At 55.5% G+C, this 17,886-nt stretch overlaps 1 protein-coding gene across 6 annotated transcripts in view; it reads left to right on the top strand.

The window, feature by feature from the left end:
* Positions 1 to 17,886, top strand: part of CELF5 (CUGBP Elav-like family member 5) — a 27,381-nt gene continuing 9,495 nt past the window's right edge. For 2 of the 6 annotated variants that reach the window (XM_065042184.1, XM_065042187.1), the window contains exons 1-4: positions 1 to 382; positions 3,312 to 3,394; positions 13,972 to 14,023; positions 17,376 to 17,504. In XM_065042184.1, the coding sequence (XP_064898256.1) occupies positions 103 to 382; positions 3,312 to 3,394; positions 13,972 to 14,023; positions 17,376 to 17,504 (544 nt within the window). In that variant the 5' untranslated portion in view covers positions 1 to 102. The remainder of the gene's footprint in view (positions 383 to 3,311; positions 3,395 to 13,971; positions 14,024 to 17,375; positions 17,505 to 17,886) is intronic. The other 4 variants (XM_065042186.1, XM_065042189.1, XM_065042190.1 and 1 more) reach the window with 4 other exon arrangements.

The following is a 17,886-nucleotide window of genomic DNA, read 5'->3' on the forward strand; positions in this document are numbered from 1 at the left end:
GGCGCCGCGGCGGCGGCGCTGGCGGCGGGGCCGGTCCAGCCGCGCTGCCGGTCCAGCCGCGCTGCCTCCCCCGTCCGCCCGCAGCCGCGCCGGCCGCGGGGCATGGCCAGACTCACCGAGGGCGAGGCGAGGAGGCAGCCGCCGCCGCCGCTCCCCCCGCCAGCGCCGCAGCCGCCGCGCCGAGCCTCCCCCATGAGCAGCAGCGGCGGCGCGGAGCCCCCCGCGCAGCCCGACAGCATGAAGGACCTGGATGCCATCAAGCTCTTCGTGGGGCAGATCCCGCGCAACCTGGAGGAGAAGGACCTCAAGCCGCTCTTCGAGCAGTTCGGCAAGATCTACGAGCTCACCGTGCTCAAGGACCGCTACACCGGCATGCACAAGGGTGAGCGGCCCCGCACGGCCCGGGGCGCGCACAAAGGGCGGCGGGTCCCGGCGCCCCCCGGTCGCTCCGTGCGTCGCTCCCCCCCCGCCCCGATCCGCCGCGCCGGGGAAGGGGCGGCACGGCGGGGGCCGCACGGCGGCTCGGGCGCGGTTGGCGGCCCCGCGGAGCGCTGCCCGGCGCGGCCAGCCCGGGGCCTGTCGCCGGTGCGGTGACAAAGGCGCCGATGTGCAGCGGGGCGGGTCGCGGCTGCCGGGGTTGGAGCGGGGGGCCCTGGGGAAGCGGCCACCACCCCCCGGGGGCTCAGACCCCCCAGGCAGGAACACGGTTTTAAATCCACGTTAGGAAGAATATCGGCTGCAAATCCGTTACCGGTGGCGTTTGGCCTTATTGATGATAAATTGGGATAGACGAGGGGGGTCTTTCTTCACTAGAAAACCTTTAGTGGATGCTAAAAAGTTTGGGGAGGCTTGTTTAGCTGTACTTATTGTTTGTATTGGAAAGCTGTGGTGTCCAGAGCATCAGCTCCCTTCTATGGAGGTTCCACCCCGGCAGGTGTTGGGGATCTTGTGATGGCCACAGCTCCAGCCGTGAATGGGGATTGATGGAGCTCATTCGCTGCCAGATCCGAGAGCGCGACCGCAGCACACGCAGAGCGAGCCCGCAGGGAACGGCGCTCTGAACGCGGTCGGCGCTCAGCCCGAGCCCCGCTGCCCCCGAACGGTTTGCGATGGGCTCGCGTTGGTGCGCCGGAGGGAACGGGAGTTGCGTTCAGTCACGACGCCTCTGGTTTCACATTAAAGAGGAAAGGTGAGAAAAGCTGCGAGTGCTGCAGCAAAACGAGCCGTCCCGGACTGAGCACAGAGGGAAGGGAACAACGGGAAAACAAGTTCGTTTTTAAAAAGCTAAATCTAGCCACAGCACAAAAGGCAAAACGCTTCCTCATTGAAGCCTGTGGGAGCTGGGTCGAATTTAGCTGGAGAAGTGTGACTTCAGAACCAAATCGCCATGTTCTTGTGTGTCTGTGTGTACGAGGGACTGAGCCCAAACCTGCTGCCATCCGACAGTGACCAGCCAGGTTTCAAACCCAGCGAGGAGGAGAACGGTCCCAAGGCGAGAGGCAATCGCACATTTCATGTCGGTTGACATGTTAAATATAGACCCTGTGGTCTGAGGTCAGGTTCCAGGCAGATCTGTCTCTTAGATATGGACGTGAAAGGGGGCAGCACTGGTATTAGCCAGATCTGCGTGACATTGACTCGCTGCTAAATGCAAGATTCCCGCAGCAAAATAAACATATCCCTTTGGTTTTGACGTTTTTGAGCGGGTGCAGGCGTCGGTCAGGGCTTTGGTGCTCTGTTCCATCCAGGAACGGCCGCTGAGGTGCGTAGGTTCTTCTGGGGGCTGTTGTACGGTCATTGCCACACACCTGCAGTTTCCTCTGCCCTCGCATGGAACCATAGAATCATTTCAGTTGCAAGAGACCCTCAGCATCATCAAGTCCAACCATAACCTAACCTAACCCTAGCGCTAATCCACGTCCCGAAGAACCTGGTCTAAATGCCTTTTAAACCCCTGCAGGGATGGTGACTCCAGCACTGCCCTGGGCAGCCTGTTCCAATGCCCCACAGCCCTTTGGGGAAGAAATTGTTCCTCACATCCAACCTCAACCTCCCCTGGCGCAACTTGAGGCCGTTTCCTCTTATCATATCACTTGCTACTTGGGAGAAGAGGCCAACACCCTCCGTGCTCCAACCTCCTTTCAGGCAGTTGCAGACAGCGATAAGGTCTCCCCTCAGCTCCTGTTCTCCCTGCCCTGTTTTGTACATAGTGAAAGGTAGGGATTGCTTTCCTGGTGGCACGAGTTGACATGTAGACCCTCCGCCTGGTTTGGGAATAGGCAGGTGTAACAGCAGATTCAGTTTTCTCTCCCCGTGTTTCCTGATCTGCAGCAAGATCCAACTGACAGCTCACGCGCGGCTTCCATCTGCTTTTTCCCTTTCTGTCCCTGAGTGGGGAGAAGCGGTTGTGTAAAGCCCAGCAGCTCTTCTTGCAATAATCCCATGTAGCTTGTGTGCAGCCAGGCCCTTCCCAGGGAGGAGAAGCTAAAGGGACATGTCCTGCCTTTGCTTAGCATGTAAAGCGCCACTGCGAGGCGGGGGGATGAGTGAGAGGGTCAGATGCATTCTAGTGTTCCAGCCTATTCTCTAGTGCTTTGCCCATCCTCATCTGAAACAACTCAAGTGATGGAACTCCAGGCGCTTCCCTGGGGACATCATTCCACAGTCTAATAAATCTCTCTCTGCTAGGAAATGTTTCTTGATAGCCAGCCAGATTTTTCCTTTGCTTAGTTTCATTTGATTATCCTTAGCGTCAGAGCACCCGAAGATGATCCCTTTTCTTCCTGGAGGGGCTGTGGTTCCTCCCTTGGCTCCAGTGTCAGGCTGAGATGTGTCAAATCCAGACTGAGAATGTCAGGATTTGGCCTTTTCCACGTGCTTTTCGTCTTCTCAAGTTGGCCCTTGCAGAACGCATTATACTTTGCTGTTTTCTGTGTTCCCCTTATCGTGCTTATGTGTATTGTGTGTTAGCTTATGTTCTGCTCTCCTGTTGTTTCTCACCTTGTTCAAGTTGATTCACTGGGACCCTTTTCCATGACTTCAACAGACCTTGGGTGGGCCCTGCAGGTCCTTTAATGTTTGTATGCCTTTTACCCTGGAGCCTTCAACACATCCAAATTACCTAACATTTGCGCCTTTAATTAGCAACCCTCTGCCCCGCTCCCCATCAAGAAGCCAGGTGGGACGCGGATCTGCTGGAACAGCCTCCGTGGTTGTTGTACTTGGGTCACTTGCTGGTACCAGCGAGGAACGCGGTGTCTGTGCACCCACAATCGCACGTCTCACTCCACGCTTTGCTGTGCCCGCTGCAGGTTGTGCGTTCCTCACGTATTGTGCCAGAGACTCTGCCATCAAAGCCCAGACGGCGCTGCACGAGCAGAAGACCTTGCCGGGGGTAAGTCCCAGGGGATTGCGAAAGAGCAACGTGGTTTGGGGGTGTGGGAGCCAAAGAGCTGATGCTCTTTTCGCCACCTTGCCAAGGCTGCCCCGTGTACCTCCAGCCAGCCCTGTTTCTCTGCTGCTCTTTGGGATGCGATGCGGCATCTTCAGCTCCCCGTCCCTGTCACCGGGGAGCTGTGGCTTTGGGGTGCAGTGCGTGGGCTCAGCCTGCACGGTGGAGAGCTGACAGGAGACAAGACAAAGGTACCGGACCCTTTTCCTCCTGCTACATCCACTCCTAGTCTGCCATTGACCTTCAAGGTGCCCGGACAATTTGTTGGATGGCTCTCTGCAGGACCCAGAATGATATATAGTGCAGTGGCTGAGCTGGATCAGCTTCTCAGAAGGAAAGACGACGCTTGCCACATCCCACAGTTTGGAAGAAAAATGGGTTATATAGGTGAGACTGAGACTGCTGAACTGGCTGTGGTGTGTTCCTGGGTCCTGCGCGGTCCCGCTGGTGCTGGGAGCAAAGTGCACAGGTGAAAACAGGTCCTGTGTCCCGCTGGGACCTGCTGGTGGGCTGAAAGGAGGTCTGGATTGGTGCCATTCCCATTTTGGCAGGGTTTGGGAGCTTTGCCGGGGCAGTTCCCTCGCTGCGCTGAGGGGGTTGATCAAGCGCGTTGAAGGATTCGTTTGGAAGTGAGTAGGCGGAGGAGCTTTGGTTCTTATAGACAGAAGCTCACAGGAGGCCCCGAGTGCTCAAGGCAACAGAATAATTAACGTAAACCAGGGGTCTCTGGAAAGGGGTTAGGAATTCTTAACCATAACATCTCCTCCTTAACCCCTACAGTTCCAAATAGCTTCCCCCACCTCTTGTAGCTCCCCTCAAAGCCTCCACGCACACATCCTTTTCCATGTTTGTTTACCTGCGCTCCCTTTGCCTGTGGTGGCATTTGGGGGCTGGAAAACACACGTGATTTAATTCCAACTTAATAGGATCTTCACCGTTTCAGAGGGAAGAGTGCAGGTAACCGAGCGCTCAGACGCAGCGTGAGTCGATGTGTGAGGGGAGGAGGTCGGAGTCTGTAAGAACAAGGCGCAGGATGCAGGAGCGGCTGCGATGAGTCACGGTACGGGGCTGTCGCACCGCGGAGCAGACAGACCTGTCTCCCCGAGCACCTGTAGACACACTGAAAGGTCATTCGCGTGCGGCTCGGTGGGTTCGGTCTCAGTTTCGCTGCGGTTCTATAGCAGGGATGTGTCGCATGTTTTGCTGCGTTCTCTGCTGTTTGTGCTCGCGGTGGTTACAAGGCGCTGCATGGAGTAGTATTTAAAGCAGCGATTTATCTGTGATGTGGGCATCTAAAGGCTTTTTATGTTAAAGGAGGTGTAAGAAACTGCTTGGGAACAGTAAGAAGTCTGTGCTGGCTGAGTGCTTTCAAACATGTTTGTCTGGAGACAGTTGATGAGCAATGTGGTGTAATTAAGCTTGCGGATTAAGACGAACACGAGCTGTGCTGCATTTGGAGCTGTCTATTTGCAGGCTGGCAATACATGACTTTACCATATTTAGTTTGTCGTTTGGAAAGTTCCTCGGTGACCAAGAAGGCAGGATTCCCTCTCTTTGGTCATTTTAAAGGTAGTTACCACCAGAACGGAGCAGCCCTCCGTCCTAACGTGCGTGGGGTTGGTCTTGGCACTTCTTGGCCTTCTGCGTTCTCTTCCAAGTGTGTCACTGGGTCGGCCTGTGCCCACGGAGCTTTGGCTTAGACCCTCCAGCTCTGACGCTACGAATGCTGCCACATTGTTCCTTCAGGGCTGTACCTGCAGTGTAGCTTTCCTGAGGATTTGCATTATTTATATTGTAGGTTTTCCACATGAGTCAATAGGAATCACCGTGGCCTCTGTTTGCTTTTGTGGCATTTCTGGCAAGTTCTCCTTTTGGGAGATCAAAATTCTGGTTTATTTTTAAATTGAGGACTGTTGGGTGCATGGTAGCCAAATAGAATTAACCTCATAAAAGCTTATTTTCTGACAGTAAGGCTTAGCGTCTTTTTCTGAAGGTAGGCAGATATTTTGGCTTTCACCTCCTGTTTTAATGGCCAGTGTGCGCAGGGTGGAAAGCAAGAGGACTGGCAGCTGTGTATTATCTAAATCACCTGTGCTGCTGGCGAATTGTCAGCGCGGCGTGGAGGTGGCGAGTGTGCGAGTCTGCCTTTGGGAAGGGAGGATGCGCATCCCCGGTGAAGTGGCAGGAGCGGTGCTTTCTGCATCCTGGATGTGCAGAGATGCTGGTTTGTGCTCCCCGGTTTTGCTCCCCGGGGACAGGCTGGGGAGCTGCACAATGAAGTCTGACTCAGTCTCAATAAAGCAGTTTGATGGGCTCCGAAGACTCGACGGAGATGGAGACGGGCTGAGGAACAGAATAGAAACCAGTGCCCTTTGTGGCCCGAGTCCGCGGGGCTCGGGGAAAGACACAACCCACGGAGGCTGAACAGAGCAAAGGCTTTGGGGCTGAAAAGCAGAGAGGGAATCAAGCCCTGATGCTTCTTCCTACGTGTCGTGTGCTCTCAGCTGCGAGCCAGCCTGGCAGCACAGCGTTCCGCCTTCTCCCCGCTCCCTGGCTCCGCAAAACGATATTATATCTCAATAACCCGTGCCTTTGATTCGTGATTGTGCCTTCACTTTGCCGAGTTCTGAAAGGAATTGGAGAGGTTATTAATGACACGCAGTGATCACACACCAAGTTAAAGCCTCTCGCTAAGTGAAATTTGAGGGAAAAGCAGCCAGCTTTTCAATATTTCGCAGAAACGCTTTGTGTCTCTTTTCATTTGCAGCCAGACAGTTGCAAATTACATAAAATTGCTCCTGAAGAAGAAGGGGAAGAAGAATAGAGGGAGGAAGCGGAGGGGGGGAGGTTTAAAAAGTAATTCTCCTGGCAAGGTACAGTTAGAGTTTTATTTCTATGCAGAACAAAGAAGGGCTTGCTGAAAGGTAGGCAAGTAAGTGGCAGAAATTGGTATTGATCCAAGCTGGGAATACGGGCAGTTTAAGAGCGGTGATGGGGGTACTGAAATGTGGCTGCATCAGGGGGAGAACTCATGGATGCAGCGACAGCTTGGGAGAGCAGGGACACGGGAATGGAAAATTACAGAGAGCAGCAGCGTTAGAGCAGAGAGAGGCTCTGGGGATGCACCAGGGGTTAAGATGCTGCAGCGCTAACTCAGATGGTTGGGCGCAGGGACGAGCGCAGAGCTGGAGCCCGGCGCAGGCTCTCCTGTGCCGCCGGGAGCCGGGGCTCGTCCCCAGCCATCTGTCGGGATCCGCGGGCCGGGAGGGCGCGAGGGAACGCGGGTGACGAGGGATCTCAGTAGGGAGGCCAAAGCACCTCGGTCTCCCTTCTCTTTTGTACAAGGAGCCAGCCTGGAGCAGCGTTTCGGAAAGTTTCTTGGTGCCAACACAAGAGGGGACCGCAGCTGGCAAAGCGGGGGGACATGGAGAGCGGGGTGGGGGCCTGCGGGTTGGGCTGGGAGCTCCACCTGGACTCCGGTTGTTAATCTTTGAAGCGGCCTCTGCAGTTTGAACCTTTGGGCAGGGTGGATAAGTTTATTCTGATGTCCATCCTGCAGGTTTGATAGACAATATCAGGAACTTCAGGAGAGTCATGCAGCATTATCAGTAGAAGAGAGCACGTCAAGGCCGTCTCGTTGAAATGGCAGCTCCAGGACATGGAGGTGCTGGGCTAAAGCAGCCCCTGGGCAAGGAACAGCAGGAGTACCCGTTCGCTGCACATGCTTGCGCTGGTGGGGGTTTGGTTTAAGGGGCTGGGAGCGAGACAAGGCACAGCCCTGCAAAGCACATACCCTGGAGAGGCAGGGGGAGAGCAAGCGGCCAAGGCAAACAGTGTCTCCTGCTGCCTGTGGATCTGGAAGGATAACAAAATGAAACATCAGCGCTCGTTCCCACGTGCTGACGAAATGCACACGCTGTCCTGTGCACAAGGGGCCTCCCTTTCTCCCCGGAAATTGCTGCCCCTTGCACAACCGAGCGCTCGCATCTCCTTATAGCACAGAGCTGAGACTTTGACGTGTTTCCCGGTGAGCTCGCCTGTAGCGCACCTGTGAACCAGCCCACGCAGACCTTGGTCTCTGCGGAGGCACCCGCGCTGCCGAGCGTGTCTGCGTCCCCCTCTCCCCAGGGCCGTTTGGTGCAAGCGTTTGTGAGTGTCGATACAGGATCACAGTTTATGTTGGAAGAGACCTCCGGGGTCTCTGGCCAAGCCCCGCTCAAAGCAGGAGTAACTACATCAGGTCACCAAGAGCCTTCTCCAGTGTCTGCACGGAGATGCCGTGGTCGCGCTGGGCCGCCCTTCCAGCCCGTGAGCACCCCCAAAGTGCAATCGTTTGCCTGATAACTTCTGCTGTTCAGCCCACAGAGGTGGCTCGTGGGGTTCTTGCGGTGGCGCTGAGGCTCGGGCCCGCTTTCAGTGGATTTCCCCATGGGCTCGTTGTTTTTGCAGGAGGTTTTGCGCTGCTGGGATGTTAATGGTTGCCATGGGAACCGGTGCGCAGCAGCCGGGGCGGAGGGCGTCTGCTTCTGCTCGGCCCGGCCGCAGCCACCCCGGGGTGTTAAATGAGCAGAGACCTCTTTCCCCAGCTGCAGTAATTAACCTGCCGAGGCGGGGGTGTATCTGTGCTGAGCTGCCTGTACCCCCATCAGCCCCGACTGACCGCAGTGTATGGACCTTCCAGCTCATCCATGAGACACTGTGCCAGCACCTGTAGAAAAAGCCTTGAGAAAGCTGAGAGTTTCCTTCGCTCACCTAAAAGCTCGTTTGACCTTTGGCGGCACTGATCACAAGTGGCATGAAGAGATCGGGGCAACAGGGAGGATGAACTTCCCTGCAGGGCACTGAAACATCAAGGTTGGAGAAACACGAGCACGGACTGACCACGGAGTCCTGGGAGACGGCGCTTAAATGCGTCCACCCAACAGTCACGTACACGATGGGGGCTGGAGCTGCCGTGTGGCGCTGAACTCCCTGCTGATTGTCTGATGTTAATGCACAGTAATGGCGCTGTCACTTCCATGGAGACACCAGGGAGATCCAGAGGCTTTCTGAGTCATGGCGATGGGTCGCTTGCCTTCCTCGCAGAGCAGCGCTACAGCGGGGACAGGGGTGTCAGACTGTGTTAAGGGAAAAGGAACCCAGGAAGCAAAGCGGGCCGTGTGTGTGCTGTGGTCTGCTTGCCGGTTCCTGCGGTCGCTCAGCTTTGGTGGGGAATGGGGGTTCCCTTCGCTGCCCTCTGTGCTGGGCTTAGGGAAAACACCTCTGGACTGAACTTGTGAGCGGAGCTGCAGTTCGTGAGTCCTTTTCGTGGTGACTCAAAGCGGTTGGGTGAAGTCCCCCAACAATCTCGTTGCTCCTTGCAGGAGCTGTGTGGTTCTGCCACAGTCTCCCCGTGTGACCTTCATTGTTGTGGGCCTTGATTCCTCCACCTGGAACACAGGACTCGTAATTAACCTTGTCTCCTTCATAATGGGGTTGGATGGGGTGAATTCATAAGCAACCTTTAGAGCCGCGCTGGAGCGGTGCTCGGTGCCAGCGCTGTTCGTGTTTCTGTGGGAGGCAGGTCAGGGGAGGATGGTTCTTCTGGGTAGGACTGAGGTGCCCTGAGATACCAGGGGAAAGATGCAGGCAGGAGACTCAAGTGCTGAGACTGGCACCTCTCCATCATTGCTTGCATTCCTAGCAGAAACAGCATCCAAATGAGCAAACCAACATTTAGATTTACGTGCTCTGCACAGCTAGAAGTGGTTGTAGGTGTTTTTCACCGGTCAGAAGAGGACCAGCCCGCTGTTGCAAACCCTGAGAGCCCAGGGCCTCATTCTGCCCGTGGCCTCGGATGCCTTTTGGCTCCTGGCGTCCCGGAGGAGCCGGCCTGCGCCGCGCGTTTCACGCTCTGCCTCTGACCCACTTAACGCCGCGAGGTTCCCCTGCATTGCACCTGAGGGGCTAGTTTACATCACTTACTCCTAATTAATAGAGAGGCTTGCCCTGCCATCCCAGGGGCCTTCCTCCCTCTATCCAGCATTCGCAGTTTGAAAGCTGAGGAGGTGCGAACAAGGGGCCGCTGCTCCTCCTTGGGGCGGATTGCTGAGGTGACAGCCCCTGCTGGGCATGGTGTAAATGTGGGGAGCCGTTCACCTCTACAAGGATTTCTTTGGGGGGTGCAGTGACAGAAATGGTGCATTTTGGTCAGAAATCTTCCTTGCATCCTTGATCCAAGGAGTGCTACAAAAGCGGGGGAGCTTTCTTAGGAATCAGGTGTGTTCTCTGGTTGCTGCCCATCTCGAGATGGTGGTGAGAGGCCAGAAGAGTTTGTACGGCCAGAGTTTGGTGTGCAAGCCAGAAGCACGTCCTGCCTGCTGCCCTGTTGCTCTGTGTCCCTCAAATGGAAGGTGTAAAGCTCAACCGTCCATTCTGTACATTGAGTTTCTATAGGGGACAGAGCTCTTTGTCCAAGATCTGTTCATAAAGTTGAGGAGCTTACAGGAACGCTTCTCAAGGCTTCGCAACCTGTGTTGTTGAGTTAAAGAAACTGGGCTTGCTGTGCATTTGTAGGCTCACATCTCTGCTTGAGAGGCCTTGGGTATGTTGTTCATCTGTAGTAGCAACATGGGACTTAATGGGATTGAGGTGGTGGGGTCCTGTTTGTAGAAGCCTTTGGGTAATAACACAGTGAATGACTGAGGAGACGAGACTGGTCCAAGCCAGCATTTGTAACGCATGCGAGACACCCAGGGTTGATTACTTATTCCTGCCCAAGATGACTCGGTTTCATGTCTCCCATCTATGGGGTGTCCCTTGCTGTCAGGCTCTGGGCACAAGTACTCGCCATGTCCCATCGAAGCCACCGGCAGGAGGAGCTTCACTGGGATGGGAGGGGGCGACCATGGCTGGTGGGCTCAGGCTGCCCTGGAATGATGGCAGCCTGGCTTCTGACTTTTAAGTCAAAATTACCTATAGATTATTTTTGTTACTGATTACTATTTGGTGTTTTTTAAACAGAAATATTCTCCGAGCTCTAGGATCTCCCCCTGGGCAGCCTGGATTCTGCTTGTCAGCACAGCCAGACGTGCACCAGCGCTGAGCACCGGCCCCGTACCGGCCCCAGTGCTGTCTTGCAGGCGTCGTGCCGTGGGTACGGGGGGGCCATGACCCGTGGGGTGCGGGTCCATAGGACCGACCATGACTCGTGTCCCGGGGATGGACCCTCCGGTGCACCCGCAGCTGCACAGGGTCCCTGCGGTGGGGGAAGGAGAGGGGTGGACAGATGGGTAGAGGGGGCCCCCTCCTCAGAGATCATATCAAAATGTCTCTTTTGTGCAAAGCGGAGGGAATGCCCCCAAGAGCTGGTTTCCATGGCAACCACAAATGTCAGGTTCCATGTGGTGAATAACGGTTTCCATGACAACACCTCCTTTACCCTAGGTGTTGGGAGCTGGAGTGACAGCCCTGCTGGGGGAGGGGACACGGACGTGTCCTCAGGTGCCGAACCCCCTTTCTCACCTCCCGCCATCCTTCCCAGCACCCCTGGGTGGCCCTGTGCTCGCGCGGGGTGACGCTTGGCATCCCTCCCTTCCCCCAGATGGATTTGCTCCTCACAGAAGCTGAGATCCAAGTCTGTCCCTCCATCTCCCTCCCCATCTGTTTAGCTTAATCCTAGTTTTGCATCCTGGGTAGGAACAAAGCTATTTCTCAGTGCCGTGGGAGCAGTGGGGTGGCCAGCTGCCCATCCTGGCTCCGCACCGCGCCCCCTCCACCGAGCACACATCTGGGCCGCCTTCCTTCTCCCACCCATCCTGCTGCCCAAACACCCCCAGCCTCACTGGCACGGGCTTTGCCGGGGGCTGTCAGCAGCAATAGGAGCCGCCGAGGCTCAGTGAGGAAATCTGAGGCTTTCTGGAGCAATGTCTGAGCCCTTTCCCCACGTTCCGCTCGGTTTATGTGCTGGAAGAGACGTCTGGTCCTTGGCAGCTCCCCGGGGGAGCAGCGGCCGAGGGGCTGGCAAGTGCCTAGTGCTGCATGTGCCGGGGCCACGCGGAGAATGCAACGGGCTTTGCAAATCTGATTGAGAGTGGGAGAGGCACCCCAAGCCTCTCGCTCTCCCCAAAATGACGCAGCAAGTCCTGGGGATGGAGTTGGCACTTTGGGGAGCTGCTGGCCGCTCTGCTCTGCCCAGCGGCCCCGTGTGGCTCCCGAGGCAGGGACGCTGCCGCCTGGGGCCGCTCGCAGCTCCCGCTCGTCTGGCCATCCCGGCACCTTCTGCTCGGCACCTCCATCCCGCGAGCTGCAAAGGGACTCGGCAGGTTTCCCCCGGCTGCTGTGGACGTGGGCTCTGCCTCTGGTGTGTGGCCAGCCCGGCTCGGCCACCGCTTCAATTCTGACAGCGGTCCGTGTTTTGCGTGCTGGCTCCTAAACACATTTCAGTTGGTGACTTTTATGGCTCGATTTCATTTTGTGTTTTGTTGTTGATGTTTCTCCTGCGAGGAAGCAGACTATGCCTGGACCCGCCGCTTGTGTGCAGGCCTTATCTGTGATATTCTGATTGATTTTTATTGTGATCATCACTGATGCAAGTCAGCATCTGTGAATGATGCTGAGACACAGTGAGATGTGCTGTGAATGTGGAAATCTGCCTTGTATGCCATTCCTTGGAGGAGATTGTGGCTCGGTTGGATCCCGCTAGCTTGGGAAGGAGGGTATAGCTTATCAGTCGCCATTCTGGGCAGCACGGGGTCTGCGCACCTTCTGTCCGATGAGTCTCGCACCCCGCTTTGCAGATGGGCTGTGGGTTACTGAATGCAGCTCCTGGGTAGGAGCGTCCCTCTGTCTTATCCAGAGCCTCCCCATATCACACGAGCTAAACTACCCCTCAGGCTCATTACTTGTGGTTGGATTATTGCTGATGACACTGATGGGTGCGAGAGAGATAAACAGCTTTTCTTCGCAGCCGAGCAAGAGGGGTGTATTACAAGAGGGGTAGTTAGTAGATCGAGAGAGGTTCTCCTTCCCTTCTACTCTGCCCTGGTGAGACCACACCTGGAATATTGTGTCCAGTTCTGGGCCCCTCAGTTCCAGCAGGACAGGGAACTGCTGGAGAGGGTCCAGTGTAGGGCAACAAGGATGATTAAGGGAGCGGAGCATCTCCCTTATGGAGAAAGGCTGAGGGAGCTGGGGCTCTTTAGTTTGGAGAAGAGGAGACTGAGGGGGGACCTTATTAATGCTTATAAATATATAAAGGGTGAGTGCCACAAGGATGGAGCCAGGCTCTTCTTGGTGGCAAACAATGATAGGACAAGGGGTAATGGGATCAAGCTGGAACACAAGAGGTTCCACTTAAATTTGAGAAGAAACTTGTTCCCGGTGAGGGTGTCAGAGCCTGGCCCAGGCTGCCCAGGGGGTTGTGGAGTCTCCTTCTGTGCAGACATTCCAACCCGCCTGGACACCTTCCTGTGTAACCTCATCTGGGTGTTCCTGCTCCATGGGGGGATTGCACTGGATGAGCTTTCCAGGTCCCTTCCAATCCCAAACATACTGTGATACTGTGAATTTTGTTGCTTTCAAGCCGAGCGTTCTGGCCGCGGACAGGAGGTGTTGCTGGAGAGCAGCGCTGCCCTCGGTTGGAGCCGCTGGCTGTGACGCTGATGCTGGGGAGGGTTCAGAGCCGCTCTGTCCTCCCTCCCGCAAGGAAACCAGCGGCTCAGGTGGGTGAGGTGGCCGTGGCCGTGCTGAGTCAGGGCACACGCAGGAATTGCTCACAGACAGGGGCTGCTGCTCAGGCTCCAGCCTCGTGGGGATGAGCTGCTTCCGAAGAGAAGCTGCCAAATTCAGGTAGACTGTGATTAAGTCACAAAAGACGTACCCATCATTAACGAATTGACACGATTAGTGCTTTCTGACCACCTGCAAAACGAGGGGTTGTTTTCCAAGTTTTTGGTCCTCCTGCGTGACAAGAGACGGAAGATGAAGTAAAACATTTAGAAGCAGAGTGCTTGGTTTATATGTAACTAATAATTAATAGTAAGTAAGAAACTAAACAATTATAACTAACATGGCAAATTATTTCTTTGTATAGATGTATGTCAAAATTTTCAAAAATCGTCATGCATATGTAACAGTTATGTGGATATAAGCAACACAGGAGGATCCAGCGTGTGGAGCACTGCTGGAGGATGATCCCCAGCGCTGTCAATAAAAGAATACTGCTTAACAGTATAATTGCCTCTGCGAAGTTTATTTCTCTGTTTCACTTCCTCGGAGCCCTTTCTTTGCCACTCACTGTGTGCAGGAATTTCCAGGAGAGCCGTTCCCTGCAGGGAAAAGCACCAGCTTTCCTTTTGAGAAGCCTGAAATCCACGCGGTCCCTCCTCCGAGGGCGCTGGTCGCAGTCCCAATGTCTCGGCTCCCTTTTGCCGTCCTCGTGCTCTGCCCAGCGGGCGGAACGGGGCGTCCTGGTGCCATCAGCACCGTGTGCCGGGCAGGTGGGTCGAGCTCTAACCCTCTGCGTTTCTCTTTCGTTGCAGATGGCGCGTCCGATTCAAGTGAAACCGGCCGACAGCGAGAGCCGTGGAGGTAGTTGTCATCTCTCCTTGTTTCTCGTTTGGCAGCTTTGTGCGTGTGAAGGGAACCAGAGAAACAGGGTCCTGAGCCGGCCTCCCCCTCCCCATAGTTCGTATGGAGGGACGTTTGTGTGTGGCGGGGATTTGGGGGGCAGGAGGAGGGACCGGGGTCTCCCCAAGGGTTTCTGTTGGGATGCTCCACTTGTCAGAGAAGCAGGTGAACAAGTTTGATGTGGGGTGAACCGTTCCCTGTAGCAACAGCCCCACACTGGCAGGAAGTAAAGGAAAGATTTGGGCAGGACAAGACTGCTTGGACCAGGAATTTACCAAGGGAAGAGCTGCTGCATGGGTGAGGCTCTGCTTTGCTCTGCTCCCTGGGAGGGAACCTCTTCTATCCTCTCCAGGGATTGACGTCTCTAGAGTGAAGCACCCTGAAAGAAGAACATGAGCACCAGAATTTGTCTCCTGGTCTAAGAAACACTGATTTTTGTGCCAAAGGGGCAGTTTTGGCCAAGCCCTGCGGGGCTGTGTGGGGATATCGGAACGCTCAGGGTTCCTGCGCCCTGCAGAAGGAATTCACTAGTGAAAAGATGCTGCAGAGGGGCCCTGTGATTCTGGCACAGGCTTTATGTGCTCTTTCCTGCTTCGGTGTGAGCCTGAGGGCACCAGGAGGAGAAAGCAGCGAGGGGGCGCCTGTCTGTGCTTCTTGCGAGACCTGGAACACTCTGCTGCGCTGATGTGATAAGACAGCCACCCCGAGCCCGTTAGCATTAGCACTGCCTTAGAAACGAGGAATCTCTGCATACCCGAGGAGACTCGCTGCGTCCCATCCTCAGCCAACTGCTCGAGTGAGCTTCCTCCCTTTCCCCCGTCCTTGCTGCTCGCTGCTGTTGGCCAGATGACCTAAATCCACTGGGTTTAAGGAGGAGCAGGGTCCAGTGCTTGTGTGCCCTTCTCTGTCTCTCGTGGCCAAAGCGTTCGGCCTCAACCCCTCGCTTGTTCCTGCGGTGTCTTCACCAGTGACCTGCTCTGCACCAGTTCCTCCCGCTGCCTGGGTGACTGTACCCAGAGCGCGTTTCCATGGGAACTCAACAGTCGGAGATGACAATTCTCTTGCTCGCTGGACAGCACGGGAACCGGCCAGTCAGGGGGTGAGAAACCAGAGCTGGAGAGAAAATGGAGGAAGAATGATGACGTGGTTTTTGAGGAGCTCCTGCTGTGTTTGCAGTCTGAAGGCCATGGTGCATGTATCTGAAATAAGGCCTGCAGTGTAGATAGAGAGCAGAGGAAGGGGGAACACTGCAGAGCTTGAGCATCCTCTCCCAAAGCCCAACCAGCTGATGTTGGTGGGAGCACAAACTCCTGTAGTTTCCATTCTCCTCTCCACCTCCCAGTAAAGATGATCCTCACTAGTCCCATTTTTTTCCAGTCAGATTTTTCACCTTCTCTACGTGCCATTTTTTGGCTGGTTTGCCCAACAGCATTTCCGAGCTGGCCCTTGGGTGGGGGCAGATGCTGTGTGACTGCTGAGAGGGCAGCTGTGCAGCACCTGGTTCATCAGCTCCGGCGCCTGGGCTGGGGATTACTGGGCATAAAGTTTGGATGGCTCAATCAGCAGAAATAGCGTCTCCAGAATGCAACCGCTGTCATGCAGGTGCGGGGAAGAACCGCGAGTAAAATGGAAGGGGATGAAATTCCCGTGGGTTTAGTAATGACAATGGGGAAGCTGGACAATTCGGCCATTAAAAAAATACACAAGGCCATATATTTCAGCCACTTCCAGTGATATAAATCAGGGGTGTCTGGGGCTGGGTAAGAGCCTTAGGTGCAGCACTTTTAACCGTTGACATGTGGTGGGTCGCGGTGGTGTCTGTTGCGTGTCCCGCGGGCGCTGGGCTCGGTGCAGCCGTGCGCACCGCGGCACGTCCCTCTTGCTCGCTGAGTTTGTCTCTGGAGGCGCCTGCTGGGCTGTGTCAACGTGCGAGCACGTTCCTGCACACGCGTGAGCCAGCGTGCTTGTCCATTAACGCGTGTGTGCTTTTCTGCATGGGACAACGGCACCTCCTGCACGTGTTCCCAAGCGTCTGTATGTGGCAGAGCAGCGTTGGGGGGCAGCTGGAGTAAATACCCGGGTGGGAACCGTCCTCTGAGCCCAGGGGAGCGAGGAAGGGGCTGGGGGCTTTGCCGGCAGCGTGGATGTGTGTTTGCCATCCATCCCGCCGTGCACGCAGCGCCGCCCCTGCAGCCCGCTCTGCTGCCGTAGCTCCGAGACCTGTTGTTTTTCAGGTCACCGCACTCTCAAGCAGATAGCGGCTTCCTTGCTGTTTTCCCTGACGTGCGTCGCGTTACATTGGTTTGGTTTGCAGCCAGCCCCTCCGATCCTGTCGCTAACAATAAGGAATCTTCTCTCGCTGCTCCTCCCAAGCCGTACCCTGACACATTCGCTCCTATGGGTCATGTCTCCCTGTGCATGTTTGGGGCAGTGGGGGCGTTAACTCTGTACTTGCAGCAGCTGTCTCCTTGCAAAGATGGAGGTTGGGCTGGCATTTAGGCTGGGTTTTTAGTGCTGTTCTATTTTAATAGCTGTTGACAGCAATCTGTGGAGGATGTTGCTCCAACCACGGCTGTGTTTGTGCTTGACTGGCTGGCGTCAGGCTGTGCGACGGGCCCCGCTGTGCACTGATGGACACAACGCTGTGCACCCTTCTCCCCACCTCCACACGTGGCCATCCCAGACAAACCGGGATCCTCGCTTCTTGGAGGAGCCCAGAATGACCCTGAGCTCCAAGCCCTGGATGTGTTGGCCCTCGCCCAGCTCTCTTGTGTTGGCTGATCCTTGAGCCTGTGCTGAGGGTCTCGGGATGCCAAGGTTCATTCCAGGCCTTAGAGGACAGCTTGGTAGACACACTGGTTAGACTGGGGTAGGGAAGGGCAAATGGAAGCTGAGATTACGTAGCAGCTGTGGAAACAGTGATCTTGGAGAAAAGGAAAAAGAAACAGCAGCCAAGGGTCCTGGAGTTTATCCACGTGCCCGGATTACTCTGCTGTGTTCCTCAGGTGCCTCTTGGACTTCACATGTTGTTCAATAAAGGTGTAACTGTGCAGGCAGTTTTTCATATTACCATTTGTGTTGGATCGTTCAAAGAAATCTCATGAATAGAAGAAAATTCTTAATCTGTTTTCCTTTGGGGAGGGTAGGACAGGGAGCCACAGAAACCTTTGCAGGTTTGAGGAGCTTGGGAGGATCCTGCATTTCAACCAACAGCAGGCATGTTCTCAACCCTGTGCTGGTTCGTGCTGAAGTGTCCCTACCCTCCTGCTTTGGACTGTAAGCCTCATAGAAGGTTGATGTCTGTGTTTGCCCCTAGGGGACAGGAAGCTCTTTGTGGGCATGTTAAATAAGCAGCAGTCTGAGGATGACGTGCTCCGGCTCTTTGAACCGTTCGGGGTCATTGATGAATGTACTGTGCTCCGTGGACCTGATGGTAACAGCAAAGGTGTGAACCCCTTTCTCCCTGCTCCTTGGGTAGCGCTCACGTGTGTCTCCTTTCCACCGGGGCACTTATTCCACACGCCATGGTTGTGGGAACCCACGTCCCAGCCCGGCGCAGGGCACAGGGCAGGATTGGGGAGGACGGGCAGAGACGGAGGTGGAAGGAGGGCAAGCAGAGCACGACCAGCCGCTGAGCGATGGGCATCACCAGCCGGCCTGTTGGCTCAGGCTGGGGCCGCAGTTTGGGGGTTTTGTGCACACCTTTAGGAGTGCATGTAGAATTTGAGGGCAAGATAATTAGGTGTGACGTCATCTGTAGAGTGTATAATTGAATTAGCAATTTGAGACCCTTCCTGTATTTTTGAGGATAGAGGGCTTGGGCTGAG

This window comes from Columba livia, chromosome 27 (assembly GCF_036013475.1).
Source record: "Columba livia isolate bColLiv1 breed racing homer chromosome 27, bColLiv1.pat.W.v2, whole genome shotgun sequence".
NCBI lineage: Eukaryota > Metazoa > Chordata > Aves > Columbiformes > Columbidae > Columba > Columba livia.